Source organism: Cuculus canorus, chromosome 2 (genome assembly GCF_017976375.1).
Source record: "Cuculus canorus isolate bCucCan1 chromosome 2, bCucCan1.pri, whole genome shotgun sequence".
Taxonomy (NCBI): domain Eukaryota; kingdom Metazoa; phylum Chordata; class Aves; order Cuculiformes; family Cuculidae; genus Cuculus; species Cuculus canorus.
In genome coordinates this window covers 65,219,513-65,245,100 of record NC_071402.1, presented here as the reverse complement: position 1 = coordinate 65,245,100, position 25,588 = coordinate 65,219,513, and the positions used below count along the sequence as shown (strand labels likewise).

General features: G+C 39.4%; 1 protein-coding gene across 1 annotated transcript in view; it reads left to right on the top strand.

Moving 5' to 3' along the window:
• Nucleotides 1–25,588, top strand: part of TMEFF1 (transmembrane protein with EGF like and two follistatin like domains 1) — a 119,685-nt gene that overhangs the window by 77,111 nt on the left and 16,986 nt on the right. Inside the window, exons 4-5 of the mRNA XM_054058696.1 lie at nucleotides 5,148–5,174; nucleotides 16,369–16,465. Of these exons, the coding sequence (XP_053914671.1) occupies nucleotides 5,148–5,174; nucleotides 16,369–16,465 (124 nt within the window). The remainder of the gene's footprint in view (nucleotides 1–5,147; nucleotides 5,175–16,368; nucleotides 16,466–25,588) is intronic.

Here is a 25,588-nt window from a genome sequence, read left to right as displayed (position 1 = left end):
ATGATCCCAGCTCTCTCAGCTGCTCCTCATAAGACTTGTTCTCCAGCCCCCTCAACAGCTTCATTGCTCTTCTCTGGACACGCTCCAGAGCCTCAATATCCTTCTTGTGGTGAGGGGCCCAGAACTGAACACAGTACTCAAGGTGCGGTCTCACCATCGCTGAGTACGGAGGGAGAATAACCTCCCTGGACCTGCTGGTCACACCGTTTCTGATACAAGCCAAGATGCCATTGGCCTTCTTGGCCACCTGGGCACACTGCTGGCTCATGTTCAGTCAGCTGTCAACCAACACCCCCAGGTCCTTCTCCTCCAGGCAGCTTTCTAGCCAGACTTCTCCTAGTCTGTAGCACTGCATAGGGTTGTTGTGCCCCAAGTGCAGGACCCGGCATTTGGTTAAACCTCATGCTATTGGTCTCAGCCCAGTGGTCCAGCCTGTTCAGATCCCTTTGCAGAGCCTCCCTACCCTCCAGCAGGTCCATGCTTCCACCCAGTTTAGTGTCATCTGCAAACTTGCTAAGGGTGCACTCAATGCCTTCATCCAGGTCATTGATAAAGACATTGAACAGGGCTGGACCCAGTACCGAGCGCTAAGGAACCCCACTTGTGACTGGCCTCCAGCTGGAGTTAACTCCATTGACCACCACTCTCTGGGCCCGGCCATCCAACCAGTTTTCAACCCAGGAGAGTGTGTGCCTGTCCAGGCCAGAGGCTGACAGTTTCTGAAGCAGAATGCTGTGAGAAACTGTGTCAAAGGCTTTACTGAAGTCTAAGAGGACTACATCCACAGCCTTTCATCCAGTAGTCGAGTCACTTTGTCACAGCACAGCATCACCCTTCTGTCACTAGGAAATATTTTGAAAGCAAAGAAGGCATACCCAGATATACCTCATCAACACATGCCAGGATTTAATATCCCGTACTGTTGGGGTTTGGGTGAGGTTTTTTTTGCATGGTGTAATTAAGTAGGAAATAGCAATGAGTATGATACAATAGCAAATGCCTTCCCCCTGAAGATGTCAAGGCAAATGGACGTTGCCTACAGACAGCCTGGCAAGGCAGAGGTTAAGAGTCTATCTCCAGCAGCCACAGGCCTTGCAGCTGCTGGTAATTAGGCTTGTCAGCATTCCTCCCCAAAAGCTCCTGCTGGCATATCAAAATCAAGGGTAATTGCTAGGAGGCAGCCCTGCTCCTGGAGGGTGGGGATATAAACCCAGCAGGAGGAAGACTGAGCTGTTGCTGCTGGGAGTGTGGGGTGGCTGAGCTGGCATGGTCTTTCAAAAACTGCTTTTGTGCAGTGTTGTGAGCTCTGCTTTGCTGCCAACAGTGGGAAGTTGGAGCTTGCTTTGGTCTTTGCTCTGGCTCATGGCTTGAAGTAGGCTGTGATGATTTTGGATCTCTTCCAAAACTCTGGCCATTGCACTGCTGTTGGGAGATTTTGGGGTCTGTGCTGCTGCAGGTGCTGATGGAGAATTGCTCCATGCTGAGGAAGGAGCAGAGGCTAGAAGTTATTACTGAGCGATGCAATAGTTAGTACTGTCATTGCTATGTCTAGTGCCAACTGTAGATCAGGATGGTCTTGTTTGGTAACAATTTCTTGGTAATTTTATCCAGCCTTTAGCTAGAGGCACGCTTCTGCACCTGGGGTTAAACTGCAGAAAGGTTGCCCTATCTCACCTGAAGAGGGCTGCTTTGTTAGCTCTGTTAACTGCAAAGTTCAGCCAGAATACACTTAGCTAACAGGAAACTATGACTTGAGATAGCGGCTACCCTGTCAGTCTTCTGGTTTTGTTTTGTATGATGACAAACTGAAGATTACTGCATAAAAGAGTCAATGGTATCTAAGACTTCTTCAGTGAAGTTTCTGGAGTGCTGGTGTGGGGAAGACCAATTTCTGCTTAACACAAAAGTGGCAAGTGCTGTACTAAAACTACTCCAGCTGTATCCCAAAAGCTTTAGGGAGAAATTCAGGACCTGGGTATAAAAAGTGTAATAACTCTTTGGTGTCAAAGTTCAGGTGCTGGAAATCCCTTCTCAGCTGTCAGTGAAGCCTTGCAATACCTAAATTCTGCAAATACATTAGGGGTTTTTTTTCATGTTGTTTCCTGGAGAATGATATATACGTTTTTACCTCCAGTGTGTCAAGAGGTGTTCTGTTCTGCCTGTAACCGAATAGCTGCCAAACTGTTTCTTACATAAAAACTTAAGAGAGGTTCAGCACTTTGGCATTTCTTTGCCTGCCTCCCTGTGAGCAGGATCTGATAGGTTTGCTCTGGAGGTGCCCAGTGGATCACCTACCCCACATGAGTCAAGTACAAGGGTCTGCTTGCTTAAAATTTATCAGCGGACCATTTTTTCTCCTGTTTGTACTTAGCAGTCTGGAGTTGTTGCTCTAAAAGGGGATGAGATGGGTTCCATTTTCATGCTAGTTTGAGTTAAAAGCAATCTCTTCTAAATGAGGGAGGCTGCAGGCTCTTTTGGATTTGGAGAGTGTGCCTTCTACCTCTGCACCAAAGCAGTCCCATAGTAAAGAAGTGGATCCTGTTCAGAGAGAACAGAAAAAAGAGGTTCTGACTGTAGCTTACTGCTTACAGCATTCAGATGCTGCGTCTTGTCCAAATGTTTCTTTATGTATTTAATCCAGAAATTCCTTCATGGATAAAAGCACCTTGCAGCAGAAGCCTGTGCATTTGTTTATAAGCATATTTTTGCAAGCCTATTTAGAAAAAAAAGTGGCTTAAGAAAAAGGGAGAACTCAGTCACTCACTTTCTAATTACTGACCTGTGGCTGGAGGGGATTCTATTTCTGTCCAGCTTCCTCACTTGTTTGAGCATCTTACCAGATCTAGGTGCATGGAGACCACTTTTGAAAGTACTGAGTTGGTTAAGAGCCTGAAAAGAGCAGGGCTGCTTGTCCAAGTAAGCATGCAAGGAAAAAAAAAAAAAAGAGGGGGGGAAAAAATGAGGAAAAAAAAAAAAGGCTACTTTTTTAACCAGCAGCTGCTTAGGAAATCTAGCCAAGGCTCAGAAAAAAAGCAGGAACACTGGCTCAGTTTAGCACAGTTACCCTGGAGATAAGAGTCCTAGAAGAGCTCCCAGGCTCAGAGGGGGGCATGAGCTCCCAGTAGAAAGGTGGAAATTATGCAAAGTGTTACAGAGGATGACACTCTTTACTTTAAGATTTCTTGAGATCTAAAAGCCTAGAGAAGCAGCAACTGCTCTATCCCGTTACTACGATGTCCTAACAAATAGACTTGCCTGTGGACTTCATGTATATCAGCCCAGTGATCTATAAAGGTGGGTGATCTGAGCATCACCTCTATCATTTTTATGACTCTCATTACAGTTCATATTCTGTGTGATGATACCTCCCCTGGCACACAGCATGCACGTCTCATGGTATAACTTGAGCCTCTTATGCTGCAGTAGAGGAGCGTTTCTAACCTAGGGGCTGAATGTGCAGGGGAAAGCAGCTGGAGAGCAAGAGTTGGAAATAAAAACATAGGACAGTTTTCTTTGAAACATTTCAGCCTTTGTTATATGAATTACACGTTGAACTGTCTCTTGTTTGTACGAGTATGTCGGCCTTCTCTCCCCTGGAATGGCTTATGACACCATTTCACTGCTACAAATAAGCCTGTATACTTACTTTACATAAGTAAATTATACTCCTTCAAAATTATTAATGAAGGAGTACTGCATCAGTGACTCAACAGTGACATTTTATATGGGATTGTCTGCTTTGTCAGTAAAGTGGGTCACTATCAATGGAACAAGAGACCTTCTGGGTTTGTATTTATTTATGTAAGGTAATAAGTTTGGTCTATTAGGCATGGAATGGTGGTATATGAGGAAAGAAAGGAAAATTTAGGCAGAGGAAAAAAAACAACCTCTCTATTCCCAATACTCCATGTGACAGGAGATTATTTTTAATGTGTGAAGTGACCCAGTAACGTGGATTTTCACACTTTCATCCACGCACTAGAGGGAATTATTCTTAGAAATATAACTGCTTAAAGGAAAAGGCGGGGGGAGGGGGGAACTGAGCAAACGGAGGGTTTGGTTTTTCCTCTGGTGTGAACAATGAGCTCATACATGGAAGTAAGAACCCTGCTCTGTTCTCTGTCTGATCTCCTTCTTCTTTCAAATATGTGGGAATAAATTCAGCTGCCTTCTCCATCACCAAAGCAAGCATGAAAGGAGAGGTGTGGGGCAAGCAGAGTGTGTGCGCTCCTCCTTTCCTCATCTTCCAGAGGACCTGAGCTACGGGGATAAGGAGCAATTCATTGACAGTAATTGCTATCCCATCCTTTCCTCTCCACCTCCTTTGGTGAAAAGACCAAGGGAGTTTTGTGACTCGGAGCATGTGTTTAAGGGCTTGTCTTTATTGTCAAGCTAGATGAAGACACTTGCAGAGTGCTGCCCAGTGGGATGCACATCCCTGTACAAAATCCCTAGCCAGCTTCATAGTGTTCTGAAATGGAGTTAGTTGGTCTGGGGTGGTACAGAAGCTCAGGTCCTGCTGACAGCTGAACTGCTAATGCAAAGGGGATGCAGCCACAAGCTGTCACTCATTAGATGCTAATCCAGTCAGTCTAATGTCAATGAAATTACTATGCCATTAGAGCATCCTTATATGAAGTGATTGACTCAGCTGAGAGGAGCTATTTTGTACTTAGATGACTTAAACCAACTTTGAGGACCAGTTATCTGCTGGAGGTACTTTTGCAGTCAGGTGATTTATACATTACTCCTTCATGTACCACTTCAAGGGCTAGAGGGTAAAACAAATCAATTCCCCAAAAATCAGACTCTGTACTCTTCGTCTTTAACTCTTTTTGAGTTTAAAAAATTTTAATCTCCAACAACTGAAAAATGGCTAGGAAAGCAATTTAGTTTTCGGTACTGAATGATGCTGATCCTTGAGCACAAAATATCTTGACAGGAAAGAGAGAGAGTAGGGCACAGTAAACATGGACAAACTGTACTAAGGGGTACTAGACTTTCTGTGGGATGTCTGTTTTTACACCTGGCTCATGAAATGTAATGCCTGTGTAAGGTTTTACAGTGATAAGTTCCTGAACAGCTGCTCCTGGAGAAATATTTACATTTGCTTTCTTTTTCATCCTCTCCCTCTGCTTCTTTTTCAGATAATGGCTCTGGGTCAGGAGAGGGAGGTGAGTACCAAACTCCATTTACACTTGCTTTTGGTCTTTCTTTTTTGCTATATGAGGTTTTATATATGTTTCTGTACACCATGTGAATTAAGGAAAAATTATGACAACTTAAAAGTAAGCTTTAATGTTGCAGTGTCTGAGAACAGTATTTGTGTAGGAATAGGTTGTAGTGTGCGTTTGACCAATGTTGTTCTTTCAGATTTGACCTATATAATTTTTCATTTGTTGCCAGCAAGCTACTGTAATGTTTGGATCCCCGTTTCACCTGTATTTTGCTCCTGGAAACATCTGTACACAATACATTTCTTACCTTTTTTCCTTGCATTTTACAGTCTAAAGCATCTAGTTATTACTTTATCCTTGGTCAGACCTGTTGCTTAAAATATATAATGATTACAGTATGATATCTGCTCTTACCAAATATTTTACATGTTTCTGTTCAAAGTTGTATATTCAAAGAGGGGATGTAGCACAGCTAGTAAGAGTAGAAGTGGCTCTATCTTTGAACACATCTTAATCTTCTTCCAAGGATTAAGAAAAAATAAATTAGTTTTATCTTAATTTTATCTTTGATACTACTAGCAAGGATACATACAGAATGAAAAATGTGAGATAAATAGATAGATAGATGGATAGATAGACAGACAGACAGACAAGAAGCCACTTTGCTTTTAGATTTTGCTTGTATTAAGAAACTGTTGCAGTTCATACTGATGGGATTGAATTTTGAAATATCAGAAACCTTTTATAGCTACATGAAAAGGTGCTTTTGTGGAAAATGATCAATGGCATCACTGTGTGGCTAAACACAACAGCTAACTTTCAAAAAATCAGGAGCTAGCTTCCTCTTATTTCTTGTATTGAGCGAAGGGAAGGCATTTCCCTCCCCTTTAAATAAGATGCGATCAGTAAATTCCTGGGCTGCTTCTAACACATGGCCATTCTCACCTTTGTTTCCTTTGACAGCAGTGTCTGAGGCAACAATTTTCTCCTCAAACACTGCCTCTTGTTACCTTCACTGGTGACGTTTTTCAGAAGCTCTTCCTGAGATTGCTCTTTCTCCAGAAGCTCTGTTTGCTTATCCTTCCCCCTTTGTTACCCAGCCTGTATTCCACTGCAGCTGCTCCCTGCAAGCTGTGCATTCCTTGCCTTGGTACTGCTTTGCACTTCTTATAGGAGACAATAGTTTAGTCCCCATCTGACGTGTTTGTAACAGTTCTATAAATGTTTGAATCCATATTTCCCTATCGAATACAAAAATCCCCATTAAAGTCCCTTGTAAATGTAGCTGTGTTGGTCTGGAAGAGATTGGGAACCAACTGACAGATATGGGGATTCTCTAGGTAATTGTATGAATGCTTTGTAGAAATGTAGGACAGAACATGCTGTATTTTGTTGATTAGGCTGCTCACTGAAGAAGTGAAAGATTCAAGTTCAAATATACTGGTAGCTTGATTTGGGGCAGGAGACTGAACCAGGTCCACCATCTCTTAGTACAAGAAGTCCAAAATGATCTCCCTTGGTCACTGCTGTTGTTTCTGTTGCTGGAAGTATCCCTTGAGCCTGGGACAAAGGGAGCAGGAGGAAGACGACAGCCTGGAGATTGGAAGAATGCATGCTATAGAAAGGCTTTGTTAGTTGGGACTCAGCGTGATAGTGAATTTTAATTATTTATGTAAAATAGAATGGTATCTATCTGCTGAGGAGATTTGGTGGTCTCTCCACGCTACCTTGTAGCAGTGGTTAGTGCATTGTCTTGGGAGGTGGAACATATAGGTTCAGTTCACTTCAGGCAGAAAGAATTGAATCCTTTGCCACTGGATGAATATCTGCCCTGCCTGGGAATTGAATAAAGAAGGGACAACATAACCACTACCTCCTCCAGCAGCTTTGTGACAATAGTCCTTTATTTATTTAACTTTCTTCAGAATGCCTTTCACCAACTGAAGTGTTCCGGCTTCTGTTCAGTATGAAAACATTTGGGTTTAGTTCTTAATTTTAGATAGAAAAAATATTTTAAGGAAGCAGAAATTGAAAATCCTACTTGGCACTTTTTCTTGGATACATCTAGGGTATTTGTGACACACTGAATTAGTACTGTCCTTGTCCACTTTCTCACTAAACTGTGTGTTGGGTAATAGTTTCACAGAGCAGTTGGCTAGTCTTCAGCATTTTTAGTCATTTTCTATGCCTGAAAGCAGTCCTTCAAAGGATTGAATCCACTGTTGCTTTGATTATTGAACTCTGCTCTGGCCAAAAAACTCAAGAATATTTTTGTACTCACAATATTTTTGTATCTGGAACTGGTTTTGTTCCATTATTCAAGTAACTGTTACAAATTTTACAAAGTAGAATGTTACAAGGAGACATTAAAAACATCAAAGATGCAGTGCAAGTAAAGGGAATTTAGAATTAAAGCCAAACTTCTAAAAGAATGCTCAACCTATCGTGCGTGGAGGTGCATTGTTCAGGATCCAGGCAAGGAGAAAGAGCAGGAACTCTGGCACAGGGTCACCTGCAGGGTAGGGGTGCTCCCTGGTGCACATCACAGTGCTGCCTCCCTCGTTATTCTAGCTATGGAACTCACTGGAGGACAGCACAGCTCCTTCGTAGCCCAGCCTTCCGCATTTTATTCCCAAAGAAGCCAGGACATGCTGAGATATAATAACCACCCAGGCCTGATGTTTTAATCTCACAATCTTGGCTAAGGGTGCACAAATAGAACCAAGCTGCATGGGGAGCTTCTGTATCCTGTGGGTTAGGTACAACTACTGCTTCGAAGTAGAAGGAAGCAGTAATGCAAATGCAAACCCACAAGGATAAGTGACAGAAAGCCAGCAGAAGAGCAGACTTGCTAGCTAGGATTTACATTGCTAAATGTTAATCACAGAATCTGTGTTTCCTGTGTTTCTTAAACATACAATTGGTGTGATTGTGTGTGCATCAGTGATGCTTGCACATAGAGAATGGATGGGTGCAGCTGCTTGTATGTGTTCAGAAAGCATTGCAATTGCCATGCGGATGTACTGTTTGCTGGTAGATTTTTAACTGTAGAAGAAAGTACTGGGAAAGCATCTGAGTTCTACATTTCAGTTGCTGTAGCTCTGCCTATGACAGTCTTCACTGCTGAAATTAGCTGCTTGCCACACGTGCAGCTGAAATTTGTGCTAGTGGTTCACACTGTTCTCTTTCACTTTCCAGACACAGAACAAGCTCATTAATGATTCTGAAACTTGTCGTGATAAAATGCAGATGACTTGATGCAGATTTTACCTCCTACTCTCAAACTGTATAGTGTTAAATGCATTCACTTTTATATGTAAAAAAAACAGAGTAGATTTAGAACTGATTAAAAAAAACCCACAAAAATCCTCTCCCTCAAAGACTATTTCAGACAATGTATTGCCTTAGAAGTTGTCACATGCAACAAAAATACTAAAGACTGAAACTACTGATCAAGGTGCTTTCCCAAATCATGTTTACTCTTACAAAGACACTAGGTTTTAGGAAAAGAATTAGGAGTGCGAGATTATTTTCAGTACGCCTGATTGAGATGAAGGAATATAATTTTTAAGGGTGGCACAATTATCTAGCTGCCCTCTGACACTCTGGATCAGCAATTTCCATTTTCTATGCTCTGACAGCACAGTATTAATAAAGACTTGTAATAAAATTACACTTTTGCTCATTTCAGAAGTCTGAACCTTCAATTGGGATAGTAAAAATTAGACTCATGAAACTGAGCTGTTGATGACTTGTGGAAATTGGTATCCTGAAGCCACTTTTAAGAAGAGAGTGGATTTTTAATTCAGGAATTAGAGGAATTTCAACAACCTCATTACTCTACCATTATGTTCCACCCCTGCAGAAAGCAATGTCAGAAAGTGGGGACTCAGACTGAAGAAAGTTGCTTAGTTCAGGTCACAGCTGAAGATGGTGGGATACTTTAGATTTGCATTTAAGACATGGGCTTGTCTCTGTGATCTCTTATGAATTGTTCTGCAGTTTTCCTGTTCTGAAGAATGCAGTCATAAAACCAGCTCATGATCCACTTTGTTTAAATGGTATTTTGTTAGAGTTTGAGGCCAAACTAGTGAAAAAGAAGTTACAGGCTCAGATTCATGTTCATGTCTGCCAGTTATAAACTGCAATGCTGTTTGACCTGCTGGATGTAATCCTACAGCTTGGTAGACCAGGGCACAAAAAATGATCTTCAGGTTGTCATGTGTACATAAAAGAGGTAGATATCTAGCTGGCATGAAATATTTTTATTTTTTTTGTAAAAAGAATTTAAGATTTTTATTTCTGGTGGACCCTGCCACATTTTTCCTGTAAAAAGAACTGTGTCAACGCAATAAAATAGCTTCAGGAAGGTTAATTTTGTTAGGTTTATATGAATGTGACTAAGGATGAGCTTTTACAACATTTTCTTCAAGGTGCTTTTTATGTGCAAATAGGGTTTGTTTTTTTCAAGTTTACAACCTTATACTAGCCAAGAAGGTCTAGAAAGAAGCTGTCATCTTAGTGATCTTGCCCTCTCACTATACAAAAGCTGGCACACAGCACTCCTAGTCAAGTAGAAGCCTTATCATTTAGCTAAACTAGGCTCCAAGTTCAGAAGATTTCAGACCTTACTGTTCTTGTCAATATTCTAAACAAGATCCTAGCAAGACATTGGCCAGCTTGCTGAAAGGGCAAGTGGAGCCACTCGTCTAAATTCTAATCGGATTTACTATCACATCCTATGTTAGTAGAAGCAATTTTGGCCCATTTCAGTTGGGAGCATGGACTCTCAAAGGAAACCTTTGAAGAAGCAGCTGATTCCTTCTTTTGTGTCAAAGATATTGGTGACATAGGTAATTTGTTTTCATCTGACAGTACTTATTTATAAGGCTTTTTTTTGGTAGTACTTTCCATCTTGCATTCAGACATAGTGCAATAACTTCTGAAGGAGAACTGTATTTCTTCTGAGCTCCCAGTTCCCTTCTTTGGTAAATGAGCACTTCGGAGCTGTTCTTCCCATGTCCATCCGATAAAAGCCTTTTTCCTCTCACTGCAAAAAGTCCTTACTTTCTCTGTATGATACTGCCAGCAAATGGCAGCTGTGATATTGACTTCATGATATACTTAGACCTTTTCAAGGATGTGTTGAAAACCATCAGCATGTGTTATGTATGCCATCAAAGAGTTAACAAATGGTAGTGACTTTTCAAGCCAGCTTCTCAGGGGCAAGTCAGTGTTCTAGAAGAGGCAGGTACTGTGCTCCAGTAATCATCCGACAAGGGTAAGATTTCTTAGTGTCCTGGTATGCCCATAACATTAATTTTTTATTCTTTTTGTTCAGCATTTCTCTGTGTACCTAAGCAAAATGCACTTTTGATATCAAAAAAGATGTAATGGTAGTTAGACAGATGGCACCAAATAATTTCAGGCTTTTAAGTGAAGGAAATAACATGCTTGCAATGTGTATAGCTTTGTTAATTATTATTAAAATAATTTGTTTTGCATTTCTAATCCCTCTGAAATTTAATAGCTAAAGTATCTTGTGATGAAAGTCTAGCAGATTGCATTTAGTAATTAATAAATTGATATACAGTATGTGCTTTTTAGCAGGCTGCCATCTGTTCCTTCTCCTCACTGGGGACAACACTTATCCAGTAATTGTCACACAGTCAGGGTGGTATAAACATACACAATTTAGAATGTTGAATGCTTTTGATTTTAATTTGTAATAATGCTACTTATTTGTTTTAATGTATTTTAATATGGCTGCAGAAACTTGATGATGGTTAACACCCTGGATAGGAGGTGACATCACATCTTTTAACATATTTCTATAATAATGTGTGACTTAGAAAGATTTATGTGCTGATTCGATCACATAGCTTGTCACTGAGTGTCACTTTAGCTTCAAAAAGCCCTGTTTATTTTTGTTGAGATCCTACTCCCTGTAAGTAAAATTAACACTGAGCTAAAACTTGGCAAGAATTATTGTGTTTTGACCAAAAGTTCAGTGGGACAGAGGCAAAGGGCCTGAATGTTCAGGATTTCTGTTAGGGAAGGCTTACTCTAGGGCAGGGTTTTCAGGGGAGCTCAAGCTTGCTCAGAAGGATGCTGCAGCCCAGGGCATAGAAGGACAGATTCCTCCTGCCTCTTGTGCAGGATGACAGGTGGCAAGTGAGAGCAAGTTCGTCCTATGATGCCTGAATAGAGCCTTCAGAATGGTATTTCATGTGTACATGAAATAGTGAGACACCGCCCTTGGCTTCTGGTGACTTTCCTGTTCTTTCCATTTTCCACTATCATCTACTCATATGTAATTTCCCTGGTGGATATTCTGAAGGTGTTGTGTCTTCCTTTGGAGAAAAAAGGAGTTAGCTGCTTTTGAAACGAGGCAGTGGAGTGAATGGGTATTTGAGTTCTCCTGCCAGAGGATGCTGCAGGGTAAAACCTGACCCAGCTCTCGCAGTATGCCAGCTTTCTCTACCATTATCCATGGTGTCATATGCACAGAAGCTAAATACAAGTTATAGTGTATTAAATTCCAAACACATAGCAAGGGCAGTGGTGGTAGGGAATCTTACATTGCTTTTCCTCAAGTCCTTTGTTTAAAAGTATGTACATTATCATTAGCACAACCCGTGGACAAACAGGTTGCGTTGGCTGCGTTGTGATTACGATATCAAGCTTCAAACTCCCACCTCTAGGCACCTTAGTCATAAATAGACCGAGCGTCCTTGTGTTAAACCTGTAATGCTCATGTCTTTTTCAGGACATCGCTTGCCAAGATTTTGAGATAGCTAAAAGTAGCTGTTGCACTTGTTATAAATATACGGATATACTTACAGACAAAAGAGCAAGCTTACAGTTTTGTTTTAAATTACATTTTAACTGCGTGTGTCATTAAATTTGCCCTAAAAATTAATGAAGGAGAGGATAACTCACTAAACTGTTGAGCCTGTAACATATGATGCTGAGGAGTGCAGTATTTTGAGAGGAATTCCCAGTGCTAGCTGTAATGATGGAATGACAGTCTAATAACAGGGGCTTTCTTCTGTACTTCAGGGTGCAGAAGGGCACTTGCTGTGGCCCTTCCTATTTTTCCATATTCTTTTTGAGATTACATGCTCACATGGGATAGCACATCAGTAAAAATCACTGTACTCACAAAACACATAGAAATTGGTTTTCAGAGAGGCTTTTGCAGACAGGGAAATCTTTATTCGATGCATACATGGCTACTGAGTAATTGCAGCTCTCCACAGGCTCCCCTGCTTCTCTGGTAACAGTGATAAATACACACACACAGCAGAGCTCCCTTTCTCGGCTATGCCTTGGGGCAGACCAGACTTCACCTTGACACAGACTGATGCTTTTGCTTCAGACCTGATTGAAAGCCTTCAGCAGGACCCCAGCCATGTTACCATTGTAGGAATACACAAATTAGTTGCCGAGGGAAGAAATCTGCTCACCAGTTCCTCTAGCACCACTGTCTATTTGCAGATTCCTACCTTGCAGCTCCTAAGATAAAACTGGCCATCTTCTGCAGAGGAATAATGACTTGAGGAGAAGTGTTAGGGAGCACTGCAGCTCAGAGAGACAGCCAGGAGTCACAGATCCCATCCTTGTGCCTCATTTCTTTTGAAGGACAGAGCATTAATGAGGTGCTGCCCTGAAAAAAGAAAGGAAGCTGAAAAGAGGGGGAAAATGAGCTTTCACTCAACATGAAATTAAGATGTCAAAGACAGAATTAATCAAGATACCAATGAATGTGAGGGGAAGAAATTCTGTAATCATCTATGCATCAACATTAGAAGCTTGCATAATAAACAAGTGGAGTTACGTTGCTCATTTAGGAACATATTTTGACCTAATTGATACTGCTGAAACCTGCTGGGAAGATCTGATTGACTGGAATATTAAAATTAATGGCTATAACCTATTTAGGAGCAATCAAACATGGGAGAGAAAGGAGAAGGGAGGGACAATCTGTCAAGGGATGTATTGCCTGTTTGGGGACATTTGCATCAGAGAAACTTATGCTCTCAAATGTCAATGTGTTAACTTATTTTAACAGCACACAAGTGGGGTGCTGAAAATGTCTGTTACTAATTCAGGCTGGAAACCAGTATTTATCTCTTCTGTACTGGTGGGGAAAGCTGCATTTTCTTCAAGGACTTCAATCTAAATTATATGCAGTGTCTCATGCTTCTAGTACTAAAACATCGTGTAGCTAGTCTTGAAGGAAGCTTCTAAAAGTTGTAGATGACTTGCCTAACTTGGAAATGTTGCATTCATGTATATTACACCTCATCCTGACAGGTATAAATTATTAATACCTGAGGTGCGGGTGTTCTTAGCTTGCATGTATTTATTATATGCAAGCAAAATAAAGTCCAGATAAATAGTTCTATAAACATGAGGTCCAGCAAATTTTGATCAAGAAAAAAGGCCACGTTTTTATAAACCAAATCTAATTTTAAAAGGTAGAGAAATCAAATAGAGGTAGGGGAAGGAGGGGGGAGAGAAGTTTACACTGAATAGTGTATAGAAACAAAGAATAAGTTGTTGTGGACTACTGTTCACGAAAATGAAAATGTGCCGGGGCATTCTCAGGGAGCAGAGTTTATGCTTGTGAGGAAAGGGGTGTATGTGCATGTGTCTGTGTGTTGCTTCTTTAACACCATTACAAAATAGAAATGCTAACAGTACAGCAAAAGTGCTCTGTAAAGCAGTCTGGTTGTATTTGTAGTCAAGTCAGATAGTATATATAGGATATGATGAAATGTTTTCCATGCTAGCAGTACTGCAGAATGATATTAAGCAACAAATGTTGAAGACAGGTGTTTTGTAACCAGCAGATCTGGCTGGTTTGCACCTGAAAGGTTTAAAACTGAGTGGTACAAATATTTTGAGAAAAGATAAGTGTGATGATCAAGGAGGGTACAACCTCTCATTCTGGTGTATATCAGAAGCAAAGCCCTGGAATAGATGGTGGAAGAATGAACTGAGTATAGAATTAAGGGATGTGTGTGGAATATTTAATGCCAGTCATCATGGGCTCACGGAAAACCTTTATTGAGAAGTTTACTTTTTTTAAAAACTTGTTTTTTTCAAGAAAGACATCTGTACAACAGAACATTTCATGCAGTATCTCAAAACCGTAACTTTCCTTAGTCAAAGGCAATCCCTCATACATGTCTAAGTAACTAAAGGGCACAACATCTACACAGCATACAATTAATGTGCAAAAATATTACCAATTAAAGGATCATTAAATGTTAAGGAATTGTTACTAAATGAGTGTGTTTCTAGGACTATTTTTGGCCTTGTGACCCTATCCACTGGTGACCTGGGAGCAAATCAGTCAGTACTTATCAGGTCAGGGCAACAGAGCTAAGAGGATGCACAAGAAGGCTGGATTTTAATGTCTGAGGACAGGGTTATATGTAGCAAGTCCAGGATCTAGATGATTTTTGCTGGATATCAACTTCTCTCCTACAGACTGACAACTCTGCAAAGGACTCATTTGGGAATAAGGTGGATAATAAAGCAAATGTCAATATAATAATGGTCAGTGCATTAAAATGATCAAAAAATATGATTGTTGCATGTTTTAAATTAAGTGTATCACTTAGAAAGTATTTTACTTTGATGACAACTCTTCTGGTGTTGTGTGTCCGGCTCTTGTACCTGTAACTCTGGAGTGTGTTAACATGCTGGGGAAGGCATCAAAGGTCGTAAGAAGAGAAAAAGAAGTGGAAATACCATGAATGAAAGCCATGAACAGTGCCATTTGTTTTAACTTATTCAAACTGTAAGCGATCATTTATTGTCATGGAAAAGTGAAATTTGACACTACTAGAGGACAGATTGAAATGCCAAACACAGACATAGAAATGTGATATCTAGAAAGAAGGAAAAAATCAAATAAAATGTGCATCTGTAAATATTAGAGCAAATGACCTCTGCTGCAACTTAGTAAGAGCAGTGATAGAAATTCTACAGTGGGAATTTTGTAATAAAGTTTGATATGTATTAAATTTTGAAAAATGCACAGCATGGTTAAAACAGAAGTTAATTTGAGAGCTTTACCTGCACTATTCTTCATGAAAGTGCCACCCCCACAGGTTGAAAGGAAAGATTCCCTTCAGCCAAGATCCAGGAAAATTAGGAAGGACTCTTGTGGATTTCTTTTTCCTATTTACATTTAGAGACTGTAACTGCAGCTGTTTAATTAGTGGGTTTTGATTTACTGTTGCTACAGCACATAAAGCTGCTATGAGAAAGAGAATCACTTTGATCTCTGTCCATCCAACAGCCTTGTGTAGTCAGCCGTACACTACTATGATACTGCAACATGTTAAATGGTTCTCAACTCCCTATGCAGATTTCTGTGGTTCTTTTCCTTCTTTCCAAACATCTAGCTTTCCTTTACCACTTTGTTAAAATAAAAAATAGGAATAACTAGTGGTAGTGAAACAGTAAGAGTATAGTTTATTTCTGTTTTACTTGGTGAAGAGTTTTGATAACCATGTCAAATAGTAAGATTGGTGCAGATGGTCTTACAATCAGAATATTTGAGGTATTAATTTTATGTTTAAGGGGACATGGCATTTCTACCCATTTCGAAGTTAAGATTACTTTTTTCTTTTTATACAACTAATCAGAGTAATGTGGAAAATATATCACAGTATATATGAGATACAAGCACAGTTTAATCCTGTTGTTGGAAAGAGGAATAGGAAACATTGTAAGCATAAGAATATCTGTAACTAAAGACTGTCAAAGAAAATAGCATTCACGTCCCCACTACCTAATATTAAAAGACATTAAAAAGCACAGGGTTTACACATTATCAGGGCCAATTAAGATTAAATGTGACTGGGACACGTCAATGCTGGGTTTGTGTCTGGTGGGGTGAGAATAAATACAAATCACTGAAATAAGAATAAAGGAAGAGTCAATCAATAAATCATTAGTGTTTTCAGGCATGCCTTCTTGTCACTGATACAGTTCTACCAACCTGCAATTGCCCGATTTTGAAAAAGGGAGCACTATTAAGGTTAATAGCTTCAGTATATGATAACTTCATGTTGACGATGTACCTGAAGGCAAATGGATTTAGATAAGCAAAATCAGAGCTTAGTATGAAAGTCATGCTTTCTCTTAAAAAACACCTTATTTTTTTCAGAGTATGAAGGATCTGGGACAGAAGTTCAGAGAAAACACTCAAAATGTGGAGTTTGCAAATATAGGGCTGAGTGTGATGAAGATGCAGAAAATGTTGGGTAGGTAATAAATTTTCCTTAACAATATCAGAGAATTACAGAATTGTTTAGAATGTTAAAAAAAGGTAGTACGGGATCGTCTGCTTGACTGTGCTTGTTCCTGCTTATTGAATCTTTAATACTGTCCAATAATAATGTGTTTGATATGTGTCTGTGAAGAATAAACCATCTGCAATTGCAAAGTAAAGGGAGAAAACAACAAACAGCTATACCGGAGAATCTTTATCAAATTTTTTTTCTAACAAAGGACTCTGGTTTATTTTATCTTGTTGGCAAAAAAAAAAACAAACCCTGAACCAAACGGGTATCAAAAAGAAATACTGATAATTCATCTCTGAGATTTTCTTTCTGTATGTCCTCCTTGTTCATAAGGTATTATAGGCAGTTGTTTCCATCAGTGCAAATCTTGAATCTAAACATGATGTTGAACTGAGGACCTGGATCAGTCACTTCTTCCAAACTCACTATGCCATTTGACCTCCCATAGGCACCCAGAGGAAAACTGAAAAATACCAGTTGCTCAAAATGACTGATCAAAAGACAATAGGATTTTAAAGACAATCCAAAATGTACAAGCAGATACATCAAATTTCTTTACTCAAGGTGCTCGATGGTTAGACTATACCCCGACTGTCCAAGCTGTCTGTAGGTGGCCATCAGAAAGGGCAGAGACATCATGGATGAAAGGGCTCCTTCAGACAACCTTGTGAGGCATTAAGGTTTATTGGGAGGTAAAAGAAGTCTCATTTAGTTGATGGGATCTTTTTTAAATCACAGCTGTTTTCCTGGCAATGGCTGGCAGTATGGAAGAAGCTTAACAAGGGTCTGGGCTAATGGCAGGTAATGGGGTTGCAGCTGCAGAGACAGCACATAAAGGTGTTTGAGAAATGTGCAAACAGCACATTTTTGTGTACACGGAGGGAACAGCATCTCGGAGTAACAGTGCCTAAACACTGCTAATCGGAGGAAGCATCGCTCTCCCTTCTTCTGTCTTCCAGCTGGGATTCATTTAATGTTGAAATATGAATTAATTGCGTAAGTTTTTATTATGTGATATCAGCATGAAGACGTATCAGGCAGCAGCTTAGCACTAATATTCAAGATGTGTATTCAAGATCAAATCATAGCATACAAGGGAAACCAACATGGTAATAGTATTCATGGATACTAGCACAATACTTTACATTTCATAAAATGTCACAGTACAAAAGTAGGCTTTCTCTTTTGTGGGGAGACAAATGAGCTGTACCTGCTTTTTATAATACTAATAATTCTCTGCAATATTGCCTTGGTCTGTTTCATTTGTGACTGGCAAGATGGGTATAGATTTGTTTGTTATATGCACTGAGATGTGTTCTTGGCTTTGGAAAATAAATCCAGAAGCATTTGGCTTCAGTAAAAGTTTACCTATTCATTCTGTATGTGTAGAGTTGGCATTCCTGTGGCTATGTAGTATCTATTAGAGTTAGGATAAAGCTCTGGAGAGTGGAAGATTTATTCCATACATACTATTCACATAAAATGCAGCCATACTCCCTTTTCTTGACAACAAGAGGAGAATGCTTTTTTTGCCTCAAAGATTTCTTTAGTTCGTTCTCGTTAAAAAGAAATATGTGGAAACAAGAATTTTTATGTAGAAGATACAAGTAAAAAATATTCCTGTGAGGGTTAGTCACAATCTATCAGATCGTTTTTTCAATTTTGTCAGTTTTCCAAACTAAATAATTTAATTTCATTTCTTTTCTGCCCAGTACCTTTTATCATTATAGTAAGCTTTAATAATATTCACTGTCTGGTTAGACTTAGATTAAATAGGGCTCTATTAACATAGGTTGCCTTCATAAGGTTGATTTTGACAAGTCACATAGAAAATTGCACACTTGCTTAAGTGCAAGTTAGGAGTTGGCTTGCTTTTTTCCTAAAATAAAAACAATTATTTACCTGGCAGAAATAAGATGGTATTGAAATCTGTTTCTGAAACTCTTGTAAAGCACCCCTTAAGAATGCTTTTAACATCTTATTCTTACTCCTTACTGTGCTTCAACATGTTTTCTAACCTCATAAAGTTCTATCATGATATATAAAATACTGGCAGCACAGGTACCTTTCATCAGACTGGTAGAAACACTGCTAGCTCATATTATTATTTGATTTAATTTTGCACAATGCTACAACCACTATCAACCCTAGTTCTGGCAAATCACACAGGCACCCTAGTTTTATAAATATTATGTCTTGATTTTCCTTTTTAAGGAATGAGTATGGCCATTGTAATTTTTTTGGATAGTGGGTTAATGTCTACTGAACCAGAAATTAAAAATACATTTGAGGAGATTAATGGCATGGGCTCCGATATCTTGGATCGAAGACCTTTATTGCTCTTCACGAGCTCCTTATATACACAATGTTATGTTGCATCTAAAACTTGGCATCACTTGATTGGTTACAAACAGCTGTTCACATGTATAAGTTTATACTACTATTGGTTAGTTGCTACCGTCCATGCGCCTAGATCAAATGCTTACTTGGTTAATTAGCTTTGCATATTTTACATGCTTTTCCCCTAAGTTATCATGATTTCTACTTTTCTAGCTTACACCTGCCTCTCAGCTTCTGGGCATACAGCCATGGCTTACTGTTGCTGTCCGTTGTTTCCTCTTACTGCACTGTTCATGCTCCTTCAAGGGCATCGTGACCTTCGTTAATATAAAATGTTTCTACATACATATAGTTCCATTCAAGTAGATTTCTTAGGCCTGGGTAGCCCTTGCTTGGACTTTGTGATGTCAAAACACTTTTAATAAAGTCATTCACGTGATTACAGAAGGCATTTATGTGGATTTTGCTTCATGATAGTAATTCAATGAGTTAGCTGAACTGTGTGGCAATGTTCAGTAGATAATCTCAATAGATATTCACAAGTTGCTGTCTAACACTTAGAGTAAATAAATATACAATTCTACATTTTTTCATCCTCTTTTCCAAGCCGTGCGTTCTGACACCTTACAAACATCAGCTCCTTCTGCTCTGAGTGCCCTTGAGAGGGAAGACGGTGTCTCCTCTATTTTTGAACAGAGAAACTACGTTGCAGATAAAATGATTGGCCTATGAACAGACAGTGAATTGGTGGGAAGGGAGACATCCATGTCACAGACTGCTGAGTGGTTTGAGGTAAATGAGTTGGCGTTAGTGAGCCATCTCAGGACCTGTGAACAGGTCAGCCACGGCAGCCTGGAGTACAGAGTAGGCAGATTTTCCCCTGGTAACAGAAGGATTCTGCTAAAGAGACTTTGGTTCCATACAGATGGTGGTTCATCTTTTGAGCCTAGAAAGATGTCAGAGTCCTATGCAAAAAATTTTGGCACCTGACAGTTTCAATGAAAACTGTAAGATGATTCATGCAACAAAGAAGCAGGAGCAAGTCCTTAGGAGCAACCACTTGTCATTTCCTGGTGCTTAGGGTTGGACTTACTGATGTCTATAAACAAGTAATTTCTTCTTGGAGGTGCACAGTGATAGCGTGCGGGGCAATGGACACGGGTTGGAGCATGGGAAATTCTAATCTGACACAATGGAAAATGTTTCCACCATGAGGGTGGTTAAACACTGGAACAAGATATCTGGTGAGGCAATGGTTCCATCTATGGGGATGGTCTGAGCTTGACCAGACAGAGCCCTGGGCCAGCTTTGAGCAGTGGGTTGGACTAGGTGACCTCTATGCATCCCTTCAAGCCTAAATTATTCTGTGCAATTACCAAATCTTGGTGCTTTTTAAAAGCAAATTTAAACAATTTTGGTTAGACACAGCTGAGATGCACTCCATCTTACAAGTCAGTGATTTTAAATTTTAATTGCTCTTAAATTGTATTTTCCCTGTTGAAAAAGTTACAAATATTTAGTTTTCATGCTTGACATTAAAGCATTATGGCTGTCTCTGATCAAAGTTGCTACATATGCTTTTATTACAGAAGATCACAAATAATCTGAAGACTTTAGGCTTTGCAGTGAGTTTTAAATTTGTATCATCATTTTGTTTGATTTCTCAGAAACATTATCTATGTAAACCAGACGTGGTTACAATGCATAGTAAATTGAATGCAATAAATATAAACAATTTTATAATTTCCACTACATCTGCAAAATTTTTCAATGTTGATATTAAGTGCACTGATTGAGACAAAGAAATAAAGTCTGAGAAAATAGCTGTTGTAAACAGCATGCTGTACTTAGAAAATTAGCGTTCAACTTATGCAAATCAATAAATTATTCCTTTATACACATGCAAAAAGGAATTGGGTTGATGAAACATCACAAAAGTCATAGAATGAATTATAGAATCATAGAATTGGTTGGGTTGGAAGGGACCTTAAATATCACCTAGTTCCAAACCCCCTTCCATGAGCAGCGAGACCTTCCACCAGATCAGGCTGCTCAAGGCCCCATCCTACTTGGCCTTTAACACTTCCAGGGAAGGGGCATCCACAGCTTCCCTGGGCAACCTGTGCCAGTGCATCATTGTGAAGAATTTCTTCCTAATGTATAGTCTAAATCTTCCCTTCTCCAATTTAAAGCCATTCACCCTCATCCTATCACTCCATGCCCTTGTAAAAAGTCCCTCCCCAGCATTCCTGTGTGCCCCCTGCAGGTACTGGGAGGCTGCTATCAGGTGCCACTTGAGTGATGATCATCTTGTTCTCTATCTTATGCTCATAACAACATTCCTTTCCTTCGGTCTCTAGATGTATGGAACAAAGTTCATTAATTTTAGTTTAAAATGTCTTCTTTGTTTTGTTCTTTTTTTTCCCTCGTTGATAAGGAAATAATTAACTTAAAAATAACCTCACTGTAAAAGCTCAAATGTGTCATGTTCTCAGTCTTACTATGTTTTGGTTTTTGACAGATGAAATGTGGAAATGAGATTCTGAGCACAATCAGTCTTTTTTAATAGGTGTACTATGCTGTCAAAGATCTGTTTTGACTCATAATGTAGATTTTCAAGAAAGATTGACAAGTGGTCCCAAAGTAGACCTTTTGAGATTAACATTTTACAACATTTACTTTGGAAAGAAAATATGTCTCAGCAACATTTAGATTCAGCTGGCCTGTAATTTACATAGTGTCTGTTTTCACCATGGCCAAACCAGAAATTCAGAAGTGTAAGTATTAACACTACAATAAAATACAATATTTTTACTACGGTAAAAGTACCAATATGGACACCTTAAGGTCTCAGTCTTCCTTGTCTATCTAACTTGTCTTCCAGGGAAAGATTTGGTCTGTTTGAAGTACAGCATACTTTTTCACTCATTTACTGTAGCCAACCATTTTTTTTGACCTTTTTAAGGTATGATATCGTATGTAGGTTTTCATAAGGAAGGGTATCTTAATCCTGTATAAATGCAACCCACAGCTTTCTGGTCCAGCAGGAAAAGATCCTAAGTATCTATGTGTGAAACAAAGCACACCAACATGAACAACAGAGGAAATGATTGTGTCATGGGATTACTGGAATATGTAAAATTGGGCTACAGGAAATACTAATATGAAAGGAATAGTGTAATGATCTTTTCATTATACTGACTCTTTAGAAACTGAATAGGTCCTAGATGGTTGATAATCCAGGCCTGGTTTTTAAATACATATTTTTAACGATCTTTGTGGCAGTGTGTGCCAAATCTTTGAAGATTTTTGTGATTTGAGGGGGGAGAGAGGGTCTCTTGTGAGAACGAGCATCAGTTCACCATGTATGCTGCTAGAAGCTCACTGCAGTTAGGAATTAAATCTCTAGAGTGGTCAGAGAAAGCCATACCATGAAATTTAAAAAAAGGGAATGAAGAGATGCATGGAAAGTAGGTGAATCTTATGGTATTTAAACCTTAGTTCAGTTTATATCTGAAAGAATTGCACACAAGGGAAGCAACGTCAAATGAAAGGTAATCCTTAGCTGCGATTGCAACACCCTTGCGATTTCAGTTCGCCCAAATTTATTCCATCAAGCACTTACCCATCTGTGTGCATTTCGCATACTTTGTTTTATTGTAGTGTTTCCATTTTACATTTGTAAACAGATGTGCCAATAAAAGAGTGAGTAGGTAAGAAAGCTTACTGTTGCTTTTGGCTGTTTGGAAGGGGTAGCAAGCAGCACTGTCTGTGGTGCCAAGCCAGAAAAATGCAGTCAGTAACAAATCCCAGATGGGCACAAATGCAGCAGCTTAATCTGTTGGTTGGAAATGCCAGCCTCACTCCATAGTCAAGCCTACTCTGCAAATCTGTAATCCTTTTCTTTTCCTTTTTTTCCTCCTTTCATTGAATCTACCATGGTTCTTAAGCATGCAGAACTTCCAACAAGTCATGAACACCTTGAAGCCTGAAAACAAGAAGGAGCCTTGAAATGCGTTCTGATCTCTGGGGATCTAATTAATTTACTGATAGCAGCAAGTACTCTTACAGCCTGAGCTCGTTTCAAACGTGTCACATCATTTTACTAAACATGTTTTCTTTGTTGCACTTAGTAGCCCCTAATAAATGAGCTGTACATTCTCATTTTTTACTTATTAAAGCCACATAAAATTTTTGTTTGGTTTAATTATAACACTTCATACTTTCCTGAAATTTAAATGCTTTTCTGTTTAACTAGTGGTGTTAATGAACAGTACACGTGGAACTTGTAAAAGCATATTGTCACAGCAAGCTGGTGCTTTTTGTCTTAGGATATCAGCTCTCTGAAGACAAGTGACAAAATTAAGGCTTTTTCTCTATACCCCAGTACATCAGAAAAACACCGAAACACATCCTATTGACTTTCCATGGCTAAGAAAGAGAAAAGATCTGTTTACAATACTGAGCAGCTACCGTCTCCAGAAAGACATCTACTTGGAGAATTAGCTACCTGTTTCAATCCTTTTGGTTAAAACCAATAGGAAGGTTATAATGAAAAAAGCTCTTGTAGTGCTCTGACTCCTTTTAACCCAGTGTGACTTTTACAACAAGCTGTTACAGCAAAAACTTGAAGCACTCATTCACTTCCTTCTGGTATAGAGCATCAAGCACTTTCAAGTCATCCTTAGTACATGATTGTGTTAAGTGACTTTTTTTGAAGTGACTAACTTTTTTCTTCTGAAGGTTGTGCTGATCAGCCATACATCAGGCTGAAGGAGCTGCTTGGTAGTTTATTTTCCAGGGACACCAAGCAGGATCACGTCAAACACATGCAAAAGCCAACAGCAGAGCGGCAGCGGCGTTCAAGCTGTGGAGTCCTCATTCAGCTCCAAGCAATGTTGGCAAAACATGCAGTATAAGTAGTAGGGCTAAGATTTTGCCATAGTCTTGTCTTGTATTGGGATATGATCACTGATTTACCCAATGTGGCATAGCTTTGGCAAGCCTGGGTGAAGGCTAGCACTTTGAAAAAGCAACTGAGTTTTTTAATTTGATTTTTTATGCAGACTTTGCTGTGCTTATGTTAATTTAGCAGCTCAAGATCTGCTTCACACATAACTTTATGCTTGCACCACTGCCGAACTTCACATAATTGTTCCTCAAAATTACTCCAAAACCCAGAAATAAATAATTGAAGGCTAGGAGAAAGATACTAAGATGTTTAAAAGTACTCTGACATTTTTGTTTTGCAAGTTTTCAAAATAGTTATTTTCTCTCTGAAAATTTGCATTACTTTGGATATTCTTTCACATGATCCTTTCAAATTCCCTTGTGGTGTCACTCCAGAGGAATAAACATACCTGTCAGAGCAGCATTTGCCTGAGGGACTGGGATCAAGCTTCTGTGCTGTCTATCCATGTGTGACACCAGGAGTGTCACTGACTCTGATGCAGGCTGGCTGCTCACCTCAGCTGCGGTTGTCCCATATCCCCTTCCTGGTCTGTTTGCAGCACGGAAGCGTCTCGGACCTAGCTTTGAACTTCAGTTTCTCCAGACCTGAAAGTTAAATACAAGATATTGTTCTGCAGTTATTTATGACTGACATCATCATATGCTATAGTCAGTGCGTCGTGGGTCAGCCATCCAACTCAGACCAGCCTTTAGCATCTTTGAAAATATACTGAGGGCTCAAAGTAGCAGTGTTTAAGAGGTTCTAGATAGTTAAATTCTCACCTAAGAAATTAATTAAGTTTCTAAATCTAAGTAGTTCCTATTGTTACAAATGCGGTTGTGTGATAGGTACAATTTTATTTTTCTTTCCTTTTTATTTAAATTTTTTTTCTTAATTGCAAACCAGTCTTTTTGCTACATTGTAATTTTGCTGTGCAGCTACCTGATCACATCTGAAAGCTCATGCTCAAAGTACACCTCATTTTTATTTCTACTGCTAATTAGGGATGAAAATGCATCTTATATCTGTTCTATTCTGTAAGGAACAGAATGATAACATTACCTAAAAATCAGTGTTTTAAATTTAAAGCTAGAATCAAAGCTGTAATGTTGTCTCAAGAAAAGTAGGATAATGTTTAAATACATCTTTAAAGTGAGTAGAAGTAAGGTGGAAAATTCTGTTCAAAATACCTTTCATATATGGATTAAAATCCTAACCTAAACCTTGCTCATATAGGCTTTCCAATGCTTCGTGCTTTATAAAAACATCTCCTGTTGCATATTATCTCCCTACTCTCCAATTGTGTAGTCTGATATTTTCATGCTGGGTACGTGTTCACATGGAACTGTATTTTTTTTTAAATTTCGGGTGAAATTGTGTAGTCATAGGTAAGAAGGTAAGAGACTAAGACCTGAAAGAGGCTAAATTGGGAAGCATGCCATGTCCTAATTCCCCGGTGTGTTACAGGCTTCCAGAGAACAAAATGTTGAAATAAGTTTAAAAACTTTGCCTCCCTTTGCCCCTGAAGCTAAGTTTTCAGGCTGTTGCCTGTCGCAGGCTGGTGGCCACCACCGCTGCTGTTCATCAGTCATTCAGGCCAAGTCATGCTGGAAAGTGTCCATAATTGCATGGACAAACTCAAGAAGCTGCACGTGACATTGTTGCCATGGGCCACTGTATGTAAATGCAGCACTGGTGGGAGCTAAAGCAGAAGTGAAAATAAATGCTTAAAAGGTGGGATATTAGGAATTTTATGATTAGGCTCTGGTCTCTCTCTGAGTGCCCTCCTTGTG